This window comes from Grampus griseus, assembly GCF_964374135.1.
Source record: "Grampus griseus genome assembly, chromosome: 7".
Taxonomy (NCBI): domain Eukaryota; kingdom Metazoa; phylum Chordata; class Mammalia; order Artiodactyla; family Delphinidae; genus Grampus; species Grampus griseus.
This window is the reverse complement of record NC_139001.1, coordinates 18,552,231-18,571,191: the sequence shown is the minus strand read 5'-3', so window position 1 is coordinate 18,571,191 and position 18,961 is coordinate 18,552,231. Positions and strand designations below refer to the sequence as shown.

Sequence of the window (18,961 nt, the reverse complement as noted above, 5' to 3'; positions counted from 1 at the left end):
AACATTTTGGCAGCTGAAAATGTCAGTGTTTCTCAGATCCTTCTCCAAGATAGAGGATTCCCCTCCAACTGCGTCTCAGCTCATTTCTATGTCCCGTGGTCCTAACATTTTTCCTTGACCTTCTGTGTGATAATACTCCAGTTTGGTGCTTGGCCGTTTTTTCTATAATTTCAGACCTGTGTTTCAATGGGCAGAGTTAAGAAGAGTTACAGGAATGCTTTTTACTCTCTGAGTATCCTGCCTTCTGAAATATATTTCATTAGAACAAGAGTCTCTGAGACAGTGTGAGATAGTGGAAAAAAGCTCTGTACTAGAAAGTCAAAGGATGAGGTTCTGGCTTCAACCGCAATTACTTGTGGGACACAAGGTCACTTAATTCTCTTAGCCAATCCATCACATCTCCTTAATCTGAAATGGCACTAGTGGAGTGAAAAATATTTTTATGTAAATTTGTTCTTTCTTTTTAGCCTTTTTAAAAATCTGAGTAGGTGATCAATATATTATGTTGAATTTTCCTCAATGAAACCTGCTCATTTCATCAGATAGTTATGAGAATCAAATTAAATAACAAAGGCAAAAATTCTCTGCAGAATACATAGCACCACAAAATTTGCTGAGTACTTACAATGGATGAGACAAGTTAAACAAGACCAATAATACCCCTGCTTTCAGGGGCTCCCCTGGTGGCGTAGTGGTTAAGAATCCGCCTGCCAATGCAGGGGACACCGGTTCGAGCCCTGGTCTGGGAAGATCCCACATGCCGCGGAGCAACTAAGCCTCTGCGCCGCAACTACTGGGCCTGCGCTCTAGAGCTCGTGTGCTACAACTACTGAGCCCGCATGCCACAACTAGTGAAGCCCGCACGCCTAGAGCCCGTGCTCTGCAACAAGAGAAGCCACTGCAATGAGAAGCCTGCGCCCCGCAAGGAAGAGTAGCCCCCGCTTGCTGCAACCAGAGAAAGCCCACGCACAGCAACAAAGACCCAACACAGCCAAAAATAAAAATAAAAAATAAATAAATTTATTAAAAATAAGAAAATATCCCTGCTGTTGGGGAACTTACCGTGTAGTGGAAGGAGCCAGAAAAACCAGTAAGTACAATGCAGTGTTGATAGGGCCTATGATAGAACAAATAAAGTAGCACGTAAGGGCTTCCCTGGTGGCACAGTGGTTGAGAGTCCGCCTGCCGATGCAGGGGACACGGGTTCGTGCCCCGGTCTGGGAAGATCCCACATGCCGCGGAGCGGCTGGGCCCGTGAGCCATGGCCGCTGGGCCTGCGCGTCCGGAGCCTGTGCTCCACAACAGGAGAGGCCACAACAGTGAGAGGCCCGCGTACCGCAAAAAAAAAAAAAAAAAGTAGCACATAAGAAGGGCAACTAGGGAATTCCCTGGTGGTCCAGTGGTTAGGACTCTGTGCTTCCACTGCTGGGGGCCTGGGTTCGATCCCTGGTAGGGGAACTAAGATCCTGCAAGCCATGCGGTACGGCCTTAAAGAAAAAAAAAGAAGGGCAACTAGCCTGAACTCAGAGGGCCAGGGAAAATTCCCTGGAGGAAGTGACATCTTCACTGAAATCCAAACAATAACAGGAGTCATCCAGGTGAGAAGGTTTTGCTGACGGTTGGCAGGAGGTTTCCAGAGGGAAGAGCATGTGCCCAGGACTAGAGATAAGAGAATAATGGGCTCTAGGAACTGACAGCCGTTCACTGCGACTGAAGTGAAGATCTGGGATGGGTTTGGGGGTGTAGATTTGGAAGTGTAGATTTGGGGGTGAGTGTGGCCTAGCAAAAGAGTGGGAGAGGTAAGGAGACGCCAGATCATAAAGGGCCATAATGGTTTTACTAAGGAGTTTGGACTTTATCTTAAGGTCAATAGGGAGCCACCGATCAGTTTTCAGCAGGAACACGTGACCAGATTTACTTTAATCAGGAGTTTCCATCTGGTTTCTTGTCCTTTCTTGAGTATCACCCCCCACTCTCCAATGAGGGCTGTCGGGTAACCCAGGCAATAGTCCACATTTCTAACCCAAGGGCCATTTCTTATCTCTTACTTGAATTCCACCAACTCTGCCAATATTTACTTTTCTCCTCAATCCTAGATCTTTTAACCTGTAGAAACAATTTGGTGGCCTCCTAACAGAAGGCTAAGATAATGCTGCCCAAACACATGATCGATCTGTATAAGAAAGACCTCATAACTGGATGATAATGACAGACTAGCAAATGAACTGTATGAAAAACATCCCCTCCTTTTCTTTCTTTACCTCATTAAGTCACCTAGAGCCACAGTTTAAGGCTTAGAATCAACACCCTAAGGGAAAATCATCATGGTCATTAACTTTATCTCTTGGCCTCACCATTTAACCTTAGAATTGCAGAACCTTGGCACTGGGAAAGAAACCTTTAATCCTCTAGCCCAGCCTTCCACCTGAGTGTCAGAGCTCTTTGGCATGACTTGGCAATTGAGATCAGATTATTTCTTACTGCCTGAAATTTCCTTAAGAATTTATTTTTAGATTCATCCCCCATTGAACAGGTTTAGGGTGGGGCCTCTATGTCCAATAAGGAATAGCTCAAACTCACTACGTCTTAAGGTTCCAGAATAATGCTACTCAAAGTGTTATCAACAAATTGCTCCTGGTCCATGGACTCCTTGTTACCAGCCCACACATAAGGTAAGTACAGAAATCAAGTGTAAGCATTTGAAAACTTTTATAGCAACCTGATATTGCCATGACATCCAAACACATGTTCAGAGGACTCATCTCAATGAACAGGGTATAAAACAGTTTGAGTATTATTGGACTTGTCACATGTGACACCTGCTGCATATGAGTTATGCACAGTAAGACCATGTGTCAGATTACTTTGAAAAGCACTGTTCTAGAAGGTTCTATGGGAAGAGAAGAGGAACGGTCTTGGGGTAGGAGGGCTAGCTCTCCTCCTCCCCCCCTCCCTTCTGGGTACAAGAGAGCGAATCTGCTGCCGAGGATGAGGAACAGGAAGCTGCTCCCACTAAGCCACTGGCTGTGTGGGGTGAAGAGGAGGGCAGGAGTTGGTGGCCAGGTTATCAGGCAATAACAAACTCAGCATCCAAGCACGCGACTTCCAGCAATGCAAGGAGTTTCCTTTGTTTTGGGAAAACAAGAGCTGCAAGAAGCCTCTCCTTGACACGTTCTTGCCTGGCTTCGGGAGGAGCCCAACCACTCCTGACACACAAACAGGACAGTCCTGGCCAGTGAGAGACAAGCCAGTACCCTGACCACAACCCCTGTTTGCTTTTCCTTTTCCACCACTTCCTCAGTTGGAGGGCCACTGTGGGGCCATAGGGAGCTGCGAGCCTAGGTCACCACTCAAGAACTTCACCCCCAATGACCCAGTACCTACTCCATATGACTCTTCCGATGCCCTTTCTACAGCCTACTTTCTCTCCCCAATATGGTACTTTTGGTCTGAGACCAAGGGCATCCTTCCCTAGAGTTGTAGGTAAAACTAAGCCTCAGAGCACCACTCTGACAAAGGTCATGGTATGCTCTAGCAAACTATGCTATTTTAACTCTAAAACCAAGAAAATCAGCACCTATACAAGTGCCCAAGAAGAACAATATTTGAGCTTTCAACAAAATGTTCTGAACAAGTATTTTTAAGTTATCTGAATAGTCACTTAATTATATTAGGTTCTCAGATTCAAGAACCCAGTTATCACCAAGACTAACGTATATAAAACAATGCACCTCTTCACGATGCAGAATGTTGTCAAAACTAAACTTCTAGTAGCTAGCTAGGGAGTGAGGACCCAAGACCCAAACATCTGACACCACCTGGAAGTCTAGCTCTTGGGGTATAAACAGAGTAAGAGCGTCAACCTCTCAGACTCACAGGAGAGCACCTTCTAAGACCAAAGACTTAGGAACATTTTCTCCAAGAGCACTGAGAAGTAGGGCTGGCAAGTCCTATTTATGACTTTACTATGATCAATCAAGAGCCTTGGGGACCAGGAAACCTTCCTCCCCTTCGGATTAATCAAGGGAGCTTACTCTTTACCCTGGCTCAAGAGTCCAAGTTTCTATGAAGACTCATTTGTCCAGTAAGAGGAGGGGTGTGGCGGCGGGACTCCCCCCACTCCAGGCCTCCTTCATGCCAAAGAAGGAGGAAACAGAATAAGCAAAATAAAATTCATAAAGCGAAGCAGTAATTATGGTGTGGTCAACAAGAGGCTGTCCTCAGGCCCATCATTATGTGGCTAAATTTAACGCCCTGCGCGGCCAGGGGAGCCGTGCGCCCCGGGCACCGTGTGTCCACACAGACGCCAGCTTCGCCACCTTCACCCGCTCGACAGCCGCCAGGGCTGCCAGAAAGCAGGTCACAATTTTTTTTATAGTCTGTTTACCAAGATGCTGTTTTTACTGCGAGGTTTCTCTCATTTTATCTCTTTTTCCCTTTTCCCCAAACAGACTGGCCTGTATTTTCTGTCCTGGTTTTTTTTTTTTTTTTTCTTTCTCCCTCTCTCAGTACTATTTTCAGAACTCTAATTTTATATGGTATGTCCCTTTTTTTTTTTTTTTTTTTGGTAAATATTTGCCATGACTAAGCCAGGCACATCCAGTTTAAAAGGCTCTGTCCCACAAAACATCGGGTCTCTAATGATATGCATCTCATTAGCCTTCCCCATGAAAGGGGGTATAGAAAAAAAAAAGCAACTTACAGACTCTCTCACTTTTTATATCTAGTGAGACCTATATTTATATATGAGGACAAGCTGGAAACTGACATTCTGAGCCTCGATATGAGGTTAGTACAATGGCCATTTGATTCAAGAGAGGTCTGTGTGTCAGTTGATTGCTAGTTGATCCAGGCGGTTCTGACCAGACCAGTACAGCCAGAAACAATGCTCGAACTTCTGAGATATGAGGGCTCACTAGACCAGGGGAACAAAACTCTGGGAAGTTCTCTGACACTACATTTTCTAAAATGGAACAAAGAGAGTCAAAGGGGCACCGATATTTCCCTCCTCCACCGGTGGATGAAGTCAAAGAAAAGAAAGCTATGAGTTAAGAGAGCACTGAGAGAGACCCCCCACTTCCAGTTAGAACTTCATACCTCCCTTCACCAAAGGGCTTCTCCAGCTGGGCAAAGTCCCAAAACTGATGGGAGGATTTCTTACTGTACATGTTAGGTTTGACAAAAGGGGCCGTGTGTACAGTTACTGCACTGAACAAGAGGCACAGCATCCAATACCCACTCTCCGAGGACTGATCCGTGATGCATTTAAAATCACCTTGATCCTCCAAGAGGGAGTCAGATGAGCCCCTGCTATTGACAGTTTTCAATAAGAAATGTTGGCGGAGGGAAATAGATACATGGATTGAGACACCCTGAGTGGTTGCCGAAGCAGCATCTCATGGGGAGTCTCTACTTTGTTGGCATCACCAAAGGTCCAGAGTCTTTAACTTGGTTTCCATTGGTTAGTTTAGGGATAATCAGACTCTAGAGGATTAACTGATGCTAACTAAAATCATAAGAGACCAATTTAGAAATTAAAGTACCAATTTATTAGTTTACAAGGTGAGGGCTATACTATTCCAGTGACTGATATATCTTCAGCCGATTTTTCCTGGGACGCTGAATAAACACTGAGAGTGCTACTTGCTAAACACAGAAAAAAGGCAAACACAGCAAATGACTTTATGTGATAGTTCATATACACTGCGGAAAAAACTAGCCATTCATCCTCATTCTACTCTAGCATTGCTTTGGCACTGTGCTAGACAAATTAATCAATTGTCACTCCTTGGCTTTTCTTTTCCTAAATTCTATACAACTCTGCTCCTCTGTTAGTACATCTCCTCAGACCTCATGAATTAACTATATAACAGTTTTTCTCAAATTGCTTGTAAGAGCCAAGAGGTGTGCAAGATGAAGAGTTGGAAGAAAGGGATATGGGGTAAGAAATGAGGCGGTACTTGGGGCAGAGTTCTCTAGCCATGGACCACTTCCCTATCTCAAAATGAAGTTACGGAGCTTCCCTGGTGGCACAGTGGTTGAGAGTCCGCCTGCCGATGCAGGGGACACGGGTTCGTGCCCTGGTCCGGGAAGATCCCACATGCCGCGGAGAGGCTGGGCCCATGAGCCATGGCCGCTGAGCCTGCGTGTCTGGAGCCTGTGCTCCGCAACGGGAGAGGCCACAACAGTGAGAGGCCCGCGTACCGCAAAAAAAAAAAAAAAATGAAGTTACGAGATAGTTACGAGTCTCCCTATTGTTCATAGATGGGTCTCAGTCTTGCCTCCTGCCCACAGAAAGTTCCAGGTGTAGCTGTGTAACATGCAGCAAGGCAATGGGACATGATGGAAGAACACTGGGCTGGAAGTTCAGAGCCCTGGGTCCTTGTGCTAAATTCTGGGTCCTGGTGCCAAAATCTACCACTGTTTTTCTACGTAAGAGTTCTTTTACCTTTGTAGGCCCTAATTGCCTCATAAGTAGAACAAAGAGGCTTGATATATCCTTAGATTGATAAAGTCCCTTCCAGCTCTTAAAATTCTATGGCTCTAATCTTCTGAACAAGATATCTGAGATGCCATAATTTCCTTCTTAGGTACTAGCCTAGGCCCTTGAGATCTATAACCTCATCTCATAAGCAATATATTTACAAACAGTTGGGTGGATTACTTCTGTAGGTAGCTAATCTCATCCACTTTATATTGATTCTTATTTATCTCAGTATCAGAAGTGATCCCAAATTGGGGGGGATATTCGGCTTGAGACTTGCGTCTCCTTAGGAACCCACTAAATTCAGCAGTTTCACTCTGCTCTTCCCCGGCTGCCGGGTACTACAGAAACCTAAATGCTAAGATGCTCATTGACTGTTCCTTCTTTACACCGAGCAGTATCATCATCCTTGTCTCAAAGCTCCTCTTCATTCCTAGCTTCACTCACACCAAGTTGGAAGGAGTTCTTTGCAATAAATATTCGAAGAAGACAATGTACAGCATCAGAACTGCTTAGGCTTCAAGGGTAAGAGTAACAGTAGCCAAAGAGCTTTTGAAGGACTCCCTCAAACCACCACACTTAGGGAGAGCCTCTCAGATTGTATAAATGAATAAAATCCTTAGATGTGTCTTTCCTTCAGCAGCTATTCACCGTACAAAATCTCTCTGAACTTGAAGCTCAAGATTCACCTCTCCCAGAAGTACCTTACCCAAACTAGCCTGATATGAACCCCAGATCCCATCCAAATGAATCTATTTCTTCCTCCTCTCAGACAACATATATTTTATGTATTTAGAATATTCTTTGCATATGTGTAAACATGGTCTAATCTCTCTCTTCAAAAGTCCATCTTTCGGGGGCTTCCCTGGTGGCGCAGTGGTTGAGAGTCCGCCTGCCGATGCAGGGGACACGGGTTCGTGCTCCGGTCCGGGAGGATCCCACATGCCGCGGAGCGGCTGGGCCCGTGAGCCATGGCCGCTGAGCCTGTGCGTCCGGAGCCTGTGCTCCGCAACGGGAGAGGCCACAACAGTGAGAAGCCCGCGTACCGCAAAATAAAAAAAAAAATGTCCATCTTTCAAGGGCAGAAACCATGTTTTAACTTCTCAGTATGACTCCACGATGTTTACTATTTCACTGGTGCTTAATAAGTACTGTCCACACAGAGTTTAAATTTCCAAATAAAAAAACAAATAGACTAAAGATCACCCACACAGAATGAAAAAAATGCTTCCTGAGACTCCGGGGCAATTTCCCCTTTGACAATTCCCTTACGGGAGATAACAAGGATGCCCACGAATCCTGCTGTCTTGTTCCCTAAACATTGGACAGCTGAGCTGCCAACCTACAGGACTCAGACTCCCTCTCATGTTTCACTGTGGCTCATTATCCAAAACAGGTTTCACCCACAAGCGAAGGCCATCATAAGAGACCACTTTATATAAGGCTATATAAAGTCAATAGATCAGGCAAAGCTTAAAGGTAAGTCGTTGGATACTTTTGTTTTCTCTCTTCCTTTCTATAACCAGAGACATTTACCAATGTGAGAAACTTCTCCAATGCCAAGACCTGTGAACTACAAGCACTCATTATTGTGTACCTCCTACTACAGGGCACTGCAGTAGGTTCAGAATAGGAAACAAAATGAGCAAGACAGTTTTGCCCTGATGGAATTTATCACCTAACAGGGGCGATAAGTACAGAAATTCTTATATACAAGGCCAAAGTGATAAGAGACACAGGAAAGATACAAAGCATTGTGGGATCTCAGAAGAGGGAAAGAATATAGCTTATACCTTGACTTCTGTCCCTTTCACTATTTCTAGCATAACAGAAATGTCATGGAACCATCTGATTCTCTTTTTAAGTAAGGAGAATTAAATGCCCTTGGAAAGAACTGCAAAATTCCTGGATGAAAAGGCTACATCCCCTGGGGAAAGAAGAGGGAAATAGGCAGAAATCAAGTCACCTATCTTCAAAATATCGCCTGTGCCTTCATGCCACCCACAAATCCCAGAGGAAGGCCTATCCCCTCACTTTGCTCCACTCCGTAGGTCCTTGCTTTCACACTGTCATTTTCCCTTCACCACCGTAAGTTTCTCCTTCTCCAGTGGCTTCTTTGTTTTCAAACACGTATGTGTCTTCTCTTCTTTAAAGGGGAGTTTTGCTGGGCCACTTCTAGCTCTCCAGCTAGCTCTCATTTCCTTTTCATTGTGAAACTTCCCGATGAGAGTTCTAAACTTATTGCCTCCATTGCCTTATCAATCCACCCTTCTTTAGCTGCCTACAATCTGCTGATATTGCCCAAGATTCCGAACTGCCTGATGATCTTTCCTCAGGCAGTCAGTCTAGTCTCTATCCAGCACATGGCACGGTGGACGACCCTGCCTGGTAATGGGAAGAGCATGGGATTTGAATAGAGACAAATTCTGTGACCTGAAGTGACCCGAAGCAAATTACCTAGCCCTTGAGCTCCTGCTTCTTTATCTTTAAAATGAGGATAATATCAAACCAACCTCATAGGTTTGTTTTAAGGATTAAAAGTTATAACTTAGCTGAAGCACCTACTGCTGTACCTAACACACGAGCAGTATGTACTTGATAACTGCTAGTTCCCCTTTCTTAGCTAACTTACTCCTCTATCCAGATTCTCTTCCTATCTCACGTTTCCTTCACTGGCTCCTACTACCTTCCAATTATGATTGTTCCCCAAATCTCAATCATTGGACTTCTGTTCTTTTCTCCATGCTGTTCCCAGCAAAAGATGCTTCCATTCTCATGCCTTCAAATGCTGCTCCTTTGTAGAACATTCCCAATTCTATTTCTAGAGGTCCTTTTTCAACCTAAGCTTCAATCCTATTTTTTTAACTCTTTCCTGAACATTCCCACTTGTATGTCCTATAATCAATTTAAATCCAACATGTATTGAAAAAGATTTTCATCTTATGTTTTTAAATTAACTCTAATTATATATAAGGCTTTTTTTTTTTTTAATAAGCTAAGGCATCGTTAAGTGGTCACACTGGAATGAATGGGCTTTTATGAAACCCTTCCTCTACTAGGGGACGACGAGGGAGATTCAACTGTGTGAATTGTGGCAAAATGTTCCAGAGGTATGTGAAGCTTATAGGTTAGACCTAAAAGGACTCGATATTTGCCAGAAATAAGGTATCAGTTATCACTCCCTCACTACGCAATTCTCATCTCAGTGGATTTCTCAGACCAGAGATTGAAACCAAATGAGAGACTAGCAGTGGATTTGGTGAAGCTAAACAGAAAAAAAGAAAAACAGTTTTCATTTTAGAAGAGTAGGTAACTTCCTTTGAATGAAATAAGGTGCACAGCCCCTGCGGCAGTGTCTGTTAAACTGTGTTAGCCAATCTGGGTCTAGATGTATCTAGACATGCAGGATTTAGTTTTCCACAGGCCCCTACAAACTCTGTTGTCTTTTATCCAGCTGGATACATGTTTCTGTTATATACCTACCCCCTGTAGTCATCTGAGTTTGTAACACCTGGTTTTGAGTATTTTAGGATAAGAGAATTGAAATGTGATAAAGCCCTTTACTACTGGGATTCTCAGAATCAGAAAGCCCAACTTGTGGAAATGAGTAATTTTAACCCACTTGTATTCTCTATATTGATTTCCTTCTTGTTTTCCCACAGATTTTTGGTGGGTTTTTTCCCCTCAGACTTTTAATAAATCTTCTTTTGAAAGTATAAGCCCTTATAGAGCTTTGTAAAAGGAACATAAAGAAAGAAGCCTTTTTATACATTCTTGGGGCAAAAAGAGAGAAGTGGTGACCCCTGGTAGCAGGGCTCAGTGGTGACTACAGGAATCCCAGTGAGAAAACCCCAAAGCGAAGGCAAAATTCAGAAGAAATATGGTTGAGAAACATGTGCAGCCATCCCTTCCTCCCCGGAGATTTTCATTCCAGACCTCAAATACTGGTGGACTTGTGTTTTAAATAAGGAAAACCATTCCTTTATATGCCCAAGATTAGATTTAATTGAGCCCCACCCATGATTTTTCCAGTCTGTCAATGGCACCACTATTCTTCAGATCACATAGGCAAAGCACTGACAGCCTAATCTTCCTAAAAGATCACTTTCATATGTCACTTCTCCAGTCAAAACTTCCAATGGTTTCCCACTCTCTATAACAGTAATTAACTGCAAGAAGGAAGCGCTCCATCTCCCTCCTAGGAGACGTGCCGCCGTTTGAAAATCACTGCATGTAATGATAGATGTTAATAACTGGACTGAAACGGGCAAATAAATGGATTACAGGCAGAAAAGAGCTAAAAAACATTTACCTTCAGAACAAAGCACCAATCTTCCAGGCCAGCATTTAAGGCCTCCCCACAACCTAGCCTCAAGTTATTATCTTGCTAACTTTATTTTCTACTAATCCTCACCCACTCTTCTTCTTATTTTACATCCTCTGCCCATGTGTTTCTCACCTAAAATGCCTTCCACATAGTTCCCTAGCAAAATCTGAAAGAAAGACTAAAGTCCAGTTCAAGTCATGCCTTTTACAGGAAGCTTTTTCCAATCACTCCACTACTGTGGCCCCTGTAGCCATTCATTAAGTACAGCAAGCTCTTTGATGGCAATATTGCCGTTTATGCTCATAATACATATGCACAACACTGAATACTGTAAGGATGAACTAGCTGCAAGTCTCGCGAGATCAGAGAACTGACACACACAATCGTATGGAGGATGTTCTCATGCATCTAGACTTATCCTTCTTTGTGATGCCCATGAAGAAAACTGAAAAAACATCCTCTGAATGCTATGTCTTCCTCTACATATTGAAGAACAGATATATGGCAGAGGAGCAGCCCTTCCAGACTTGGAAGAGGAAGGAAAGACTGAGGAAGGAAGAAACTTAATAACTTACTTTGGGTTCTATGACTAATGTTCTTCCCAGGATTTTGTCAGGTTCTTATTCCTTTGGTTTTTGAGATATTTAATTTCTTAACTGGCTCTAAAAAAAGAGGTTCTAGGATCTCTCAGTAATAAAAGATTCAAGGTTTATACTTCATCCCAAAATTGGGACTGTCTCCCAGTAAACTAAGTGTCAAAGAAACAAGGCAGGTAGTAGAATGGCAATCTGACAGTGATCTTCTCCTTAGGCTACTCATCTGTTTACAGTAGGGCTGTCTAAGTCTCAGGCTACCAACAGGTGATGGTTTCATGGCCTAGTCATAAGACAGTAAAAATAAGGAAGAATGGGAAGATATGATTCCTTCATCCATCAACAAATACTTCCTGAGTGCCAACTATGTGTGGAGGCATGGCTTTAAGCACTTGGATAAACCAGCACGCAAAACACACATCCTTGTCCTCATTGAGTTTATACATTCGGGCAGGGGGAAGACAGGCCATAAACCATAAGCATAATAAAATAAGTAAACTTGATGGTAATATGGAAGATAAGTGCTATGGCGAAAAAATAAGAAGTAGGGCATGGTAAAGTGAAATGGGAGTGCCAGGTGCAGAGGGGCAGGGATGTGGCTTACAGTCTTAAATAGGATAATTAGGGTAAACCTACTGAGAAGGTGACATCTGAACAAAGACATGATTGTAGTCCATGTAGATATGCCGGCACATTTCTTGACATGCCTCCCCTTAAGAGGTGGAGCTTAATTACCCTTTCCTGGAGGAGTGTGGCCTGGACTTAGTGACTCACTTCTAACGAAGAGAATATAACAAGACGGTGATAAGGTGTCACTTCTGAGATCAAGTTATAAAGAGACTGCAGCTCCCATCTTGGTCTTGGTCTTGGTCTCTCAGCCTCTCGGATTATTGGCTCTGGAGGAAGCCAGGGCCATGTCATGTGAGCGGCCTTATGGAGAGGCCATGTAGCAATGAAATGGCACCTCCTGCCAACAGTCACATGAGAGAGCTTGGAAGTGAATTCTCCAGCCCCTTATGATGACTGCCTTTCCAGCCGAGATCCTGACTTGCGGTTTCAAGGGAAACTCTGAGCCAGAATCACCCAGCTAGCTGCTTCTAGATTCCCGACCTTCAAAACCATGTGAGATAATAAATGTTTATTGTTTTAAGCCACTAAGTTTTGGAGTAATCTGTTATACGGCAATAGATAACTAATACAGACAGAAAAGAAGGGAGGAATTTGGCCATACAAATATCTGAAGAAAGAGCATTCCAGGCAGAGGGAATAGGCAGTGTAAAGGCCTAAAGGAGGTGATGCTTAGAGTATTAGAAAACCAGCAAGAGGCCAGTGTGGCTGCAGTGGAGTGGGGGTGGGGGGAGAGGGAGGAGATGAGGTCAGAAAGGTAATAAGATCCAGATCATGTAGGATTTTGTAGGCCATCATAAGGTCTTTGGGTTTTACTCTATAAACGAAATGTGAAGCCAGCTTTGAGCGGGAGGGTATCACGATGTGATTTGTGTTTTAATAAGATCACTTTGTTGGTAATGGGCCCAGAAGGGAGGAGAAGTAGCAAGAGGGATACTAATAAAGAGGTTAATGCAAAAATGTGGGTAAGAGACAATGGTGGCTCAGACAAGAGTGGTAGCAGCATAGGTGAAATTACAGGTGTACTTTGAAGGTAGAGCCAAGAGGCTGATAAACTGGATGTAGGATGTGAAAGGACAGAAGTCAAGGATGACTCCAAGGTTTCTGGCCCTAGCAAGTAAATGGATGAAGTTTCCATCAACATGGGAGGGGGTTTTTAGAAAAGCAACTTTGGGGGTTAGGATTAGGAGTTCAGTTTTGGACATGTTGAATTTGAGATGCCATTAGACTTCCATGTAAAAATGTTGAGGAGACAGTCTGAAGTTAGGGACAAGGTCTAGAATTAAGATTAAACTTGGGATTCATCAACAAGATGATATTTAAAGCCATGGGACTAGATGAGATCACTAAACGAGTGAAAAAAGATCAGAGCATCACGGACTGAGTCCTAAGGCACTCCAACATTAGGAGGTAAGGGAGAAGAACCAGCAAAAGATTCTGAGAAGGAACAACCAATGAGATGGGGAGAAACAGGAGAGTATTGTTCTGTGGAAGCCATGTTAAGAAAGTATATTGAAGAGAAGGAACTGACAAGCATTATAAAGGAAAAACCTAAATGGGAAAGGATTAGCCAACTCGATTGTCCTCTGTCTCCCTACTCTTCTTTTCATTTCCACATCCTGCCTGATGTCAAATTCTACAGCAGTGATAAGTACAGGGGGCTGTGGGGCTAGCAGGGTAGTGTACTTATCCCTAGAGGAAGGAGAGCAGACTGAGAAAAGGAAAAACTGTCATGGAAGACTCACAAAAGGGATGACACCAGTGCAGAGTTGGGAAAATTGAACAGGAGTTTGGCATGAGGACAAGAGAATACCTGGCAAATGGATCACGAGACGTACGGGCAGGAAGCTGTCAATACTTGAACGTGATGAAAGGGTGGGGTGCTACTGGGGAGTGACAGAAGGTCAGGCTGAAGAGGTCAGCAGGACCAAATCATGAACCATCTTGTGTGGCATGCAAGGAGTTTGAACTTTACCCTGCAGCCTGTTGGGAACCACTTAAGGACTTTAAGCGAGAGAGTGACATCATCATGTTCCTGTTTTAAAGAGATCACTCTGACATAACTGCAAGTTCAACTGGAGGAAAATAAGTATTGACTGGTAGACAAGTTAGGAGGCTGTGGCATAGTCAAACCAGAAACAGGGTGGGGAATGGCTAATCTAAGGCAATGGAAGCCGGAATAGAGAAGAAGAGCAGATTCAAAAACGGGTTAATAAGTTAGGCTCTGGAAGTAAGGACAAAGAGAAGAGGGCATAACTCCCAAGTTTCTAGCTTAGAAAACTGAATGGATAATGGTACAATTCCCCAAGATAAGGAATATAGAAGAGAACTGGGTTTGGGGGGAGCAGATGATTAATTTTGGACACGTTTAGGGTATTGCATTTGGGACATCCAGGTGGGAATGTCAAATATGCAGAAAGAAATATGGGCCTGAAACATAGTGGAGATATAAAACTGGTACTCAGGGGTGTACTAGTGATAGCTAGAACTGGATTCTGGATGAGATCACCCAGAGAGAAAGAGAGTGAAGGGTGGGAGGATGGAGGACCCAATCCTGGGTTACACTAACATTTGAGGGTAGGGAAAGGATGGAGAGCCAGCCAAGGAAACCAAGTAGAAGCTGTCTGTGAACTTAACAGGATAGCAATTTTCAGGTTAAAGAACTCTGCATCTTCCCCAGGTGTCTCTGATATAAGCTCTAGCTTCATAAGAACAGCAATGAATATCTTCATAGCTTGAAGTCTCTGCTCTAGAATCAGGCTGCAACCAGACAGGGGATGAAAATACTAACAAAAACTAGACAGGACACAAAGGCCATGGCTACATTTAGGATGCTGAGTCAAATCAATGTTAACTATAGTTGTAGAACTATAACTATATAATAGAAATTGGTTAAGATATTACACGGAACAGATTCTTTAAGTCTTACAAGGCATTCGGAAAGCAGTTAACGGGAGTGACTGCTATGCTGAATATTCTCCTCTGAAGATAGAGAAGGAGAGAACTGCAAAAATCTCTATCTCTGCTAAGGCCTCCCTCCCCAAGGAAGCCAACTTCACGCAACTGCCCAGGTTTCGGTGTACAGGGCTGACTCCCAGCCAGGGGTTGCCAGCTGCAGAGGGCGGGGCTCTATTTTGGGCTGCCTGCTGTCCCTGAGCCCAGCCGCGTCTGGTTTGAGCAGCATGCAGCCCCAGTGACTCACACACCCATGCAAACCGCCTGTGGCTCGTGGCATGGCCTCGGAATGCCAGCTTTAGGCCAGCTCCCTCCTCACCCCATTACACTGGGATAAATAAATAAAGAGCACGCCAGCAGCCGTACAGCCTGATGGCAACCAGATGAAGAGAGGGAGGCATGGACGCGGCCAGGGGAAGGAACTCCCTCCAGTGGACCCTGCTGAGCGTGGGCCATGCCAGCCCACTCATCCTAAACTTCCTCCTTAACACTGTTCATACTGGCATGTAGTCATAGCCCCCAATTCCTTGACTGGTCTTCTATTCCTAGCCCCTAGTCCTAGGAAATGCTCTACATGGGGATGTTGCCTTCTGTGAGAACAGGGCCAGCCCTGACTTGAATGGGCACTGCCAGGAATCCCCCTCTAGTTAGGTCACCATCGATTGTCCCCCTTGGGCTCCCTGGAAATGAAAATCAGGCTCCTAAGGGGAGAGGAAAAACAAAAGGACTAAATATGGAGAAGTAACCCCTGTTCGATCCTTAAATAATCTTCCTGGCCTTAGTATCCTAGAAACCTCCCATCCTACTGCCTCCTGTGCCCTATCTCGATATCCTCTTGCCTAGCAATAGTCCTAACGAGAAGCAGGAAAAACAGAGCAAAGGCACTGACCGCATGGCCCTCTGACATCAGCCCTGCCCCCTGCACCTTCATCCCGAGCTCTCTGTCCCTGGTTTGTTTATCTTCCTATGTTGCTTATTTTGATGGCACATCCTTCCAGCTCGGTCTTGGGTGACCCCGTGACCCTTCTGTGTCCTGTTTGTAGGACCCCAGGCAAGCAGAGTAACTGAAAAGATGCACTGGCCATAAGAAATGCTGCAGTCCCGGTAGGAAACCTTTCAGTTCTAGCAGTTCTACAGGACATTCCGAGGACAGGGCAGTGATCCCAGAGGTCATAAGAATTCTACATTATCCTAGCCCTTGACTCTCCTCTAATTTGTGTGTACGACCAGTAAAAGTAGCAAAACAAAATAGGGATAATCCTAGACTATGAGTCAAGAAGTGTGGATGGTCCGAAACATAAAGCTACCACCATACGACCTTAGGCGAGTCACCTAACCCCTCTGAGGCCCAATTTCTTAATCTATGAAATGGAAAGCTACAACTATCTATCGTCCAGATCCTTTCCAGATATAATAAAATTCTACAGGTCTATGCAGTTTGGATGTGATCCACCCAGAACCTAGAGGACCAGAGTTCTTGAAGTAGTTGGTTCCAAACACCAATCCCCTTCCTGGGCTAGCACCTGTATTCCGCATGCTTTCTCATTCAGTTCTGCAGTGTTCCTCCACCCCAACAGCATGAAAGAAATGAGACTTCAGTTCTACAAATGAGAAAATAGAGGCTCTGAGAGAAGTGATTTATCCAAAGCCGCAAAATAAATCAGGAGAATAACTGAAGATCCCAAATATGGGTCTAACAAGCAACACTATATCCACAGCCCACACCACCACAATTTTCATAAAATCCCTCCAGTGTAGGTTTATCAACATATTCACCCACAAACCCGTTGAGAACCTATTACTTCTAAGCACTATGTTTGGTGCTGGGAACATAGAAACACATTCAACGTGGTCCTTGCCCTCAAAGAGTCCATAGATGAGTGGAAAAAGACATAGTCTTGCAGACATACAAACAGCATCATGACAAAGTTATAACTAGTAAAATAGAGGCATGAACCAAGGCACTATAGTAGCAGGAAAGAAGGATTATCTTTACAAGGACAGTCCGGAAAGGTCTCCCAAAGAAGCTGAAGCTGACACTTGAAAGATTAATAGAAGTTTACAAGGTAGATAAGACCAGGGCACTGGGCATTCTAGATAAAGGAACAATGTGTGCAAAGACACAAAGGCTAGAGAAAACAGCGTTTTTGGTAATTCAAAGCCATTCTGCGTGGCTGAAGCATAAAATACACAGAGAAAAATGTTGAGAAACCAAGCTGGATACGTATGCAGGCACTAGATCAGGAAGGGACCTCCCTGCTGAGCTAAGAATAAGCATTTCATTGTTTGACTAAGGGGCTGAGGTAGGGAACTAGTATGCCATCCCAGCCTACATTAACCTCCTTAATACCCAAACCTATCTGAGAGAAAGCTATCTGAGAGAAAAATGGGGGAAGCTATCTGAGAGAAAAATGGCCTAGGAAATCTCTCTCTGTCACAGGTTTAGGTTTAATGATCTCTCTTTCCCCATGAAGACCTGAAACCTATTCTGCTTCAGGACTTAGCAACACATGCTTTCCTTCTCCTCCAGAATTACAACTGCTTCAGTAGATGGACTGAACGCTCAACTCACATGTTTTGTTCTCACTGTTGAGACCTCAAGCATCAGGAGGCTACTGCTCAATGGACAAAAGGCAGAACAGAAGGTTCCAAATCACCTGCTTTGCTCAGCCCTGTGAAAAGCACTAATTTCAGGTTCAAATGAAGTAGGAGTCACAGCCCCTGTCCACAACAAGCTTACACAGAAATATAAATAATCTATACATAACACAATATTATAACAGCATTATTTACTTACACAATAAAGTACCAACCTGGGTAACACGTATAATTAGAAAATAGTGCAATAATACTAGGGTACTAACTGTACAACCAACAAGTCTCAGAAGAGTTAGAGAAAAAGATCAATATTGACTGGTATTATCAAAGGTCACTACTATTAATATTACCCCTGCTTGGCATTTAATAGATGTTTCTTTTGGCCAAGCTCAATCCTTAGAAGGGAAACCTAGGCAGGAGCTTCTGACAGGCCACAATTATCTACTCCCCATTCATTCCTTTGCCAGTCCCCTTGTATAAACACTGTGATTTTCCACAGCCTACTGTGCCCACAAGACAGTCCCCAAATGGTAGCCCTGTGCTTTTCACCTTCCTCTACTGTGGGATGTCGAAGGGGCCCAGACAAGTAATAATGACTAGCCCCCCGCTCCACAATCCAGACCTGGGATCAGATCTCAGCAAGCAAAAATTTAGCAACTGGTCCACCAAGGTTTCCAAGAGAATTCCAAACAAAATCCCTAGGTACCTTAGCAGAGATGTTTTACAAATGTTAATCAGCTCACTTTTGCCTTTTACATCTTTCCCCCTACTTCTCCCCATCTTCCCCAGGTACATCTTCAGCTTTATCAGACTTTCTATAGGTAACTTTTCCACAGAAAGGGTTCTCCAACGATGCAAGCAAACCTAACACCCAAAATGCAAGTCACCACTCAGGCACCTGGAAAGAGGAAGTAAAGCAAAGCTGCACAAGGAGAAAGGAAATAGCAAATACTCTACCTCTACCATAAACTGTCCCAAGAAGGAATTCTCTTCAAATGGCTCTGTCTTCAACCGATCTGTAATAAGAAGGGAGGCAGAAAAGAAATATGAGTCTTAGAATGAGTTTCCTACCTGTGAGATGGAAAGGGAACAGAGCCCAGGACTTCTTGGGAAAGAGGATAAAGATGCAACACCCAGAGACACCTAGTCCAGTGGGAGAAGAGGACAAACAGGAGGAGGAAAGGGTGATTAGCAATAAATGACAGGTTCATTGGCAGCATGCGCTCTAGAAGGTTTTCCCACCACAAAGACAGGTGAAATTGAATTTTCACTCTGAAGTTGGAGCTATGCAGCTTCCTAAAGTCCCAGGTCATTTTTCCCTCATGCAATTTTATATAGCTGTTGGCCCTTTCCAGAGTCTTTCCTTCCCATTGCCTA

The 18,961-nt window shown here is 44.0% G+C and overlaps 1 protein-coding gene across 2 annotated transcripts in view; it reads right to left on the bottom strand.

Moving 5' to 3' along the window:
- The window catches only part of NHEJ1 (non-homologous end joining factor 1), a 76,430-nt gene that overhangs the window by 45,869 nt on the left and 11,600 nt on the right, over positions 1-18,961 (bottom strand). For both annotated transcript variants that reach the window (XM_082658310.1, XM_082658311.1), the window contains exon 5: positions 18,542-18,600. In XM_082658310.1, coding sequence (XP_082514436.1) covers positions 18,542-18,600 — 59 coding nt within the window. The remainder of the gene's footprint in view (positions 1-18,541; positions 18,601-18,961) is intronic.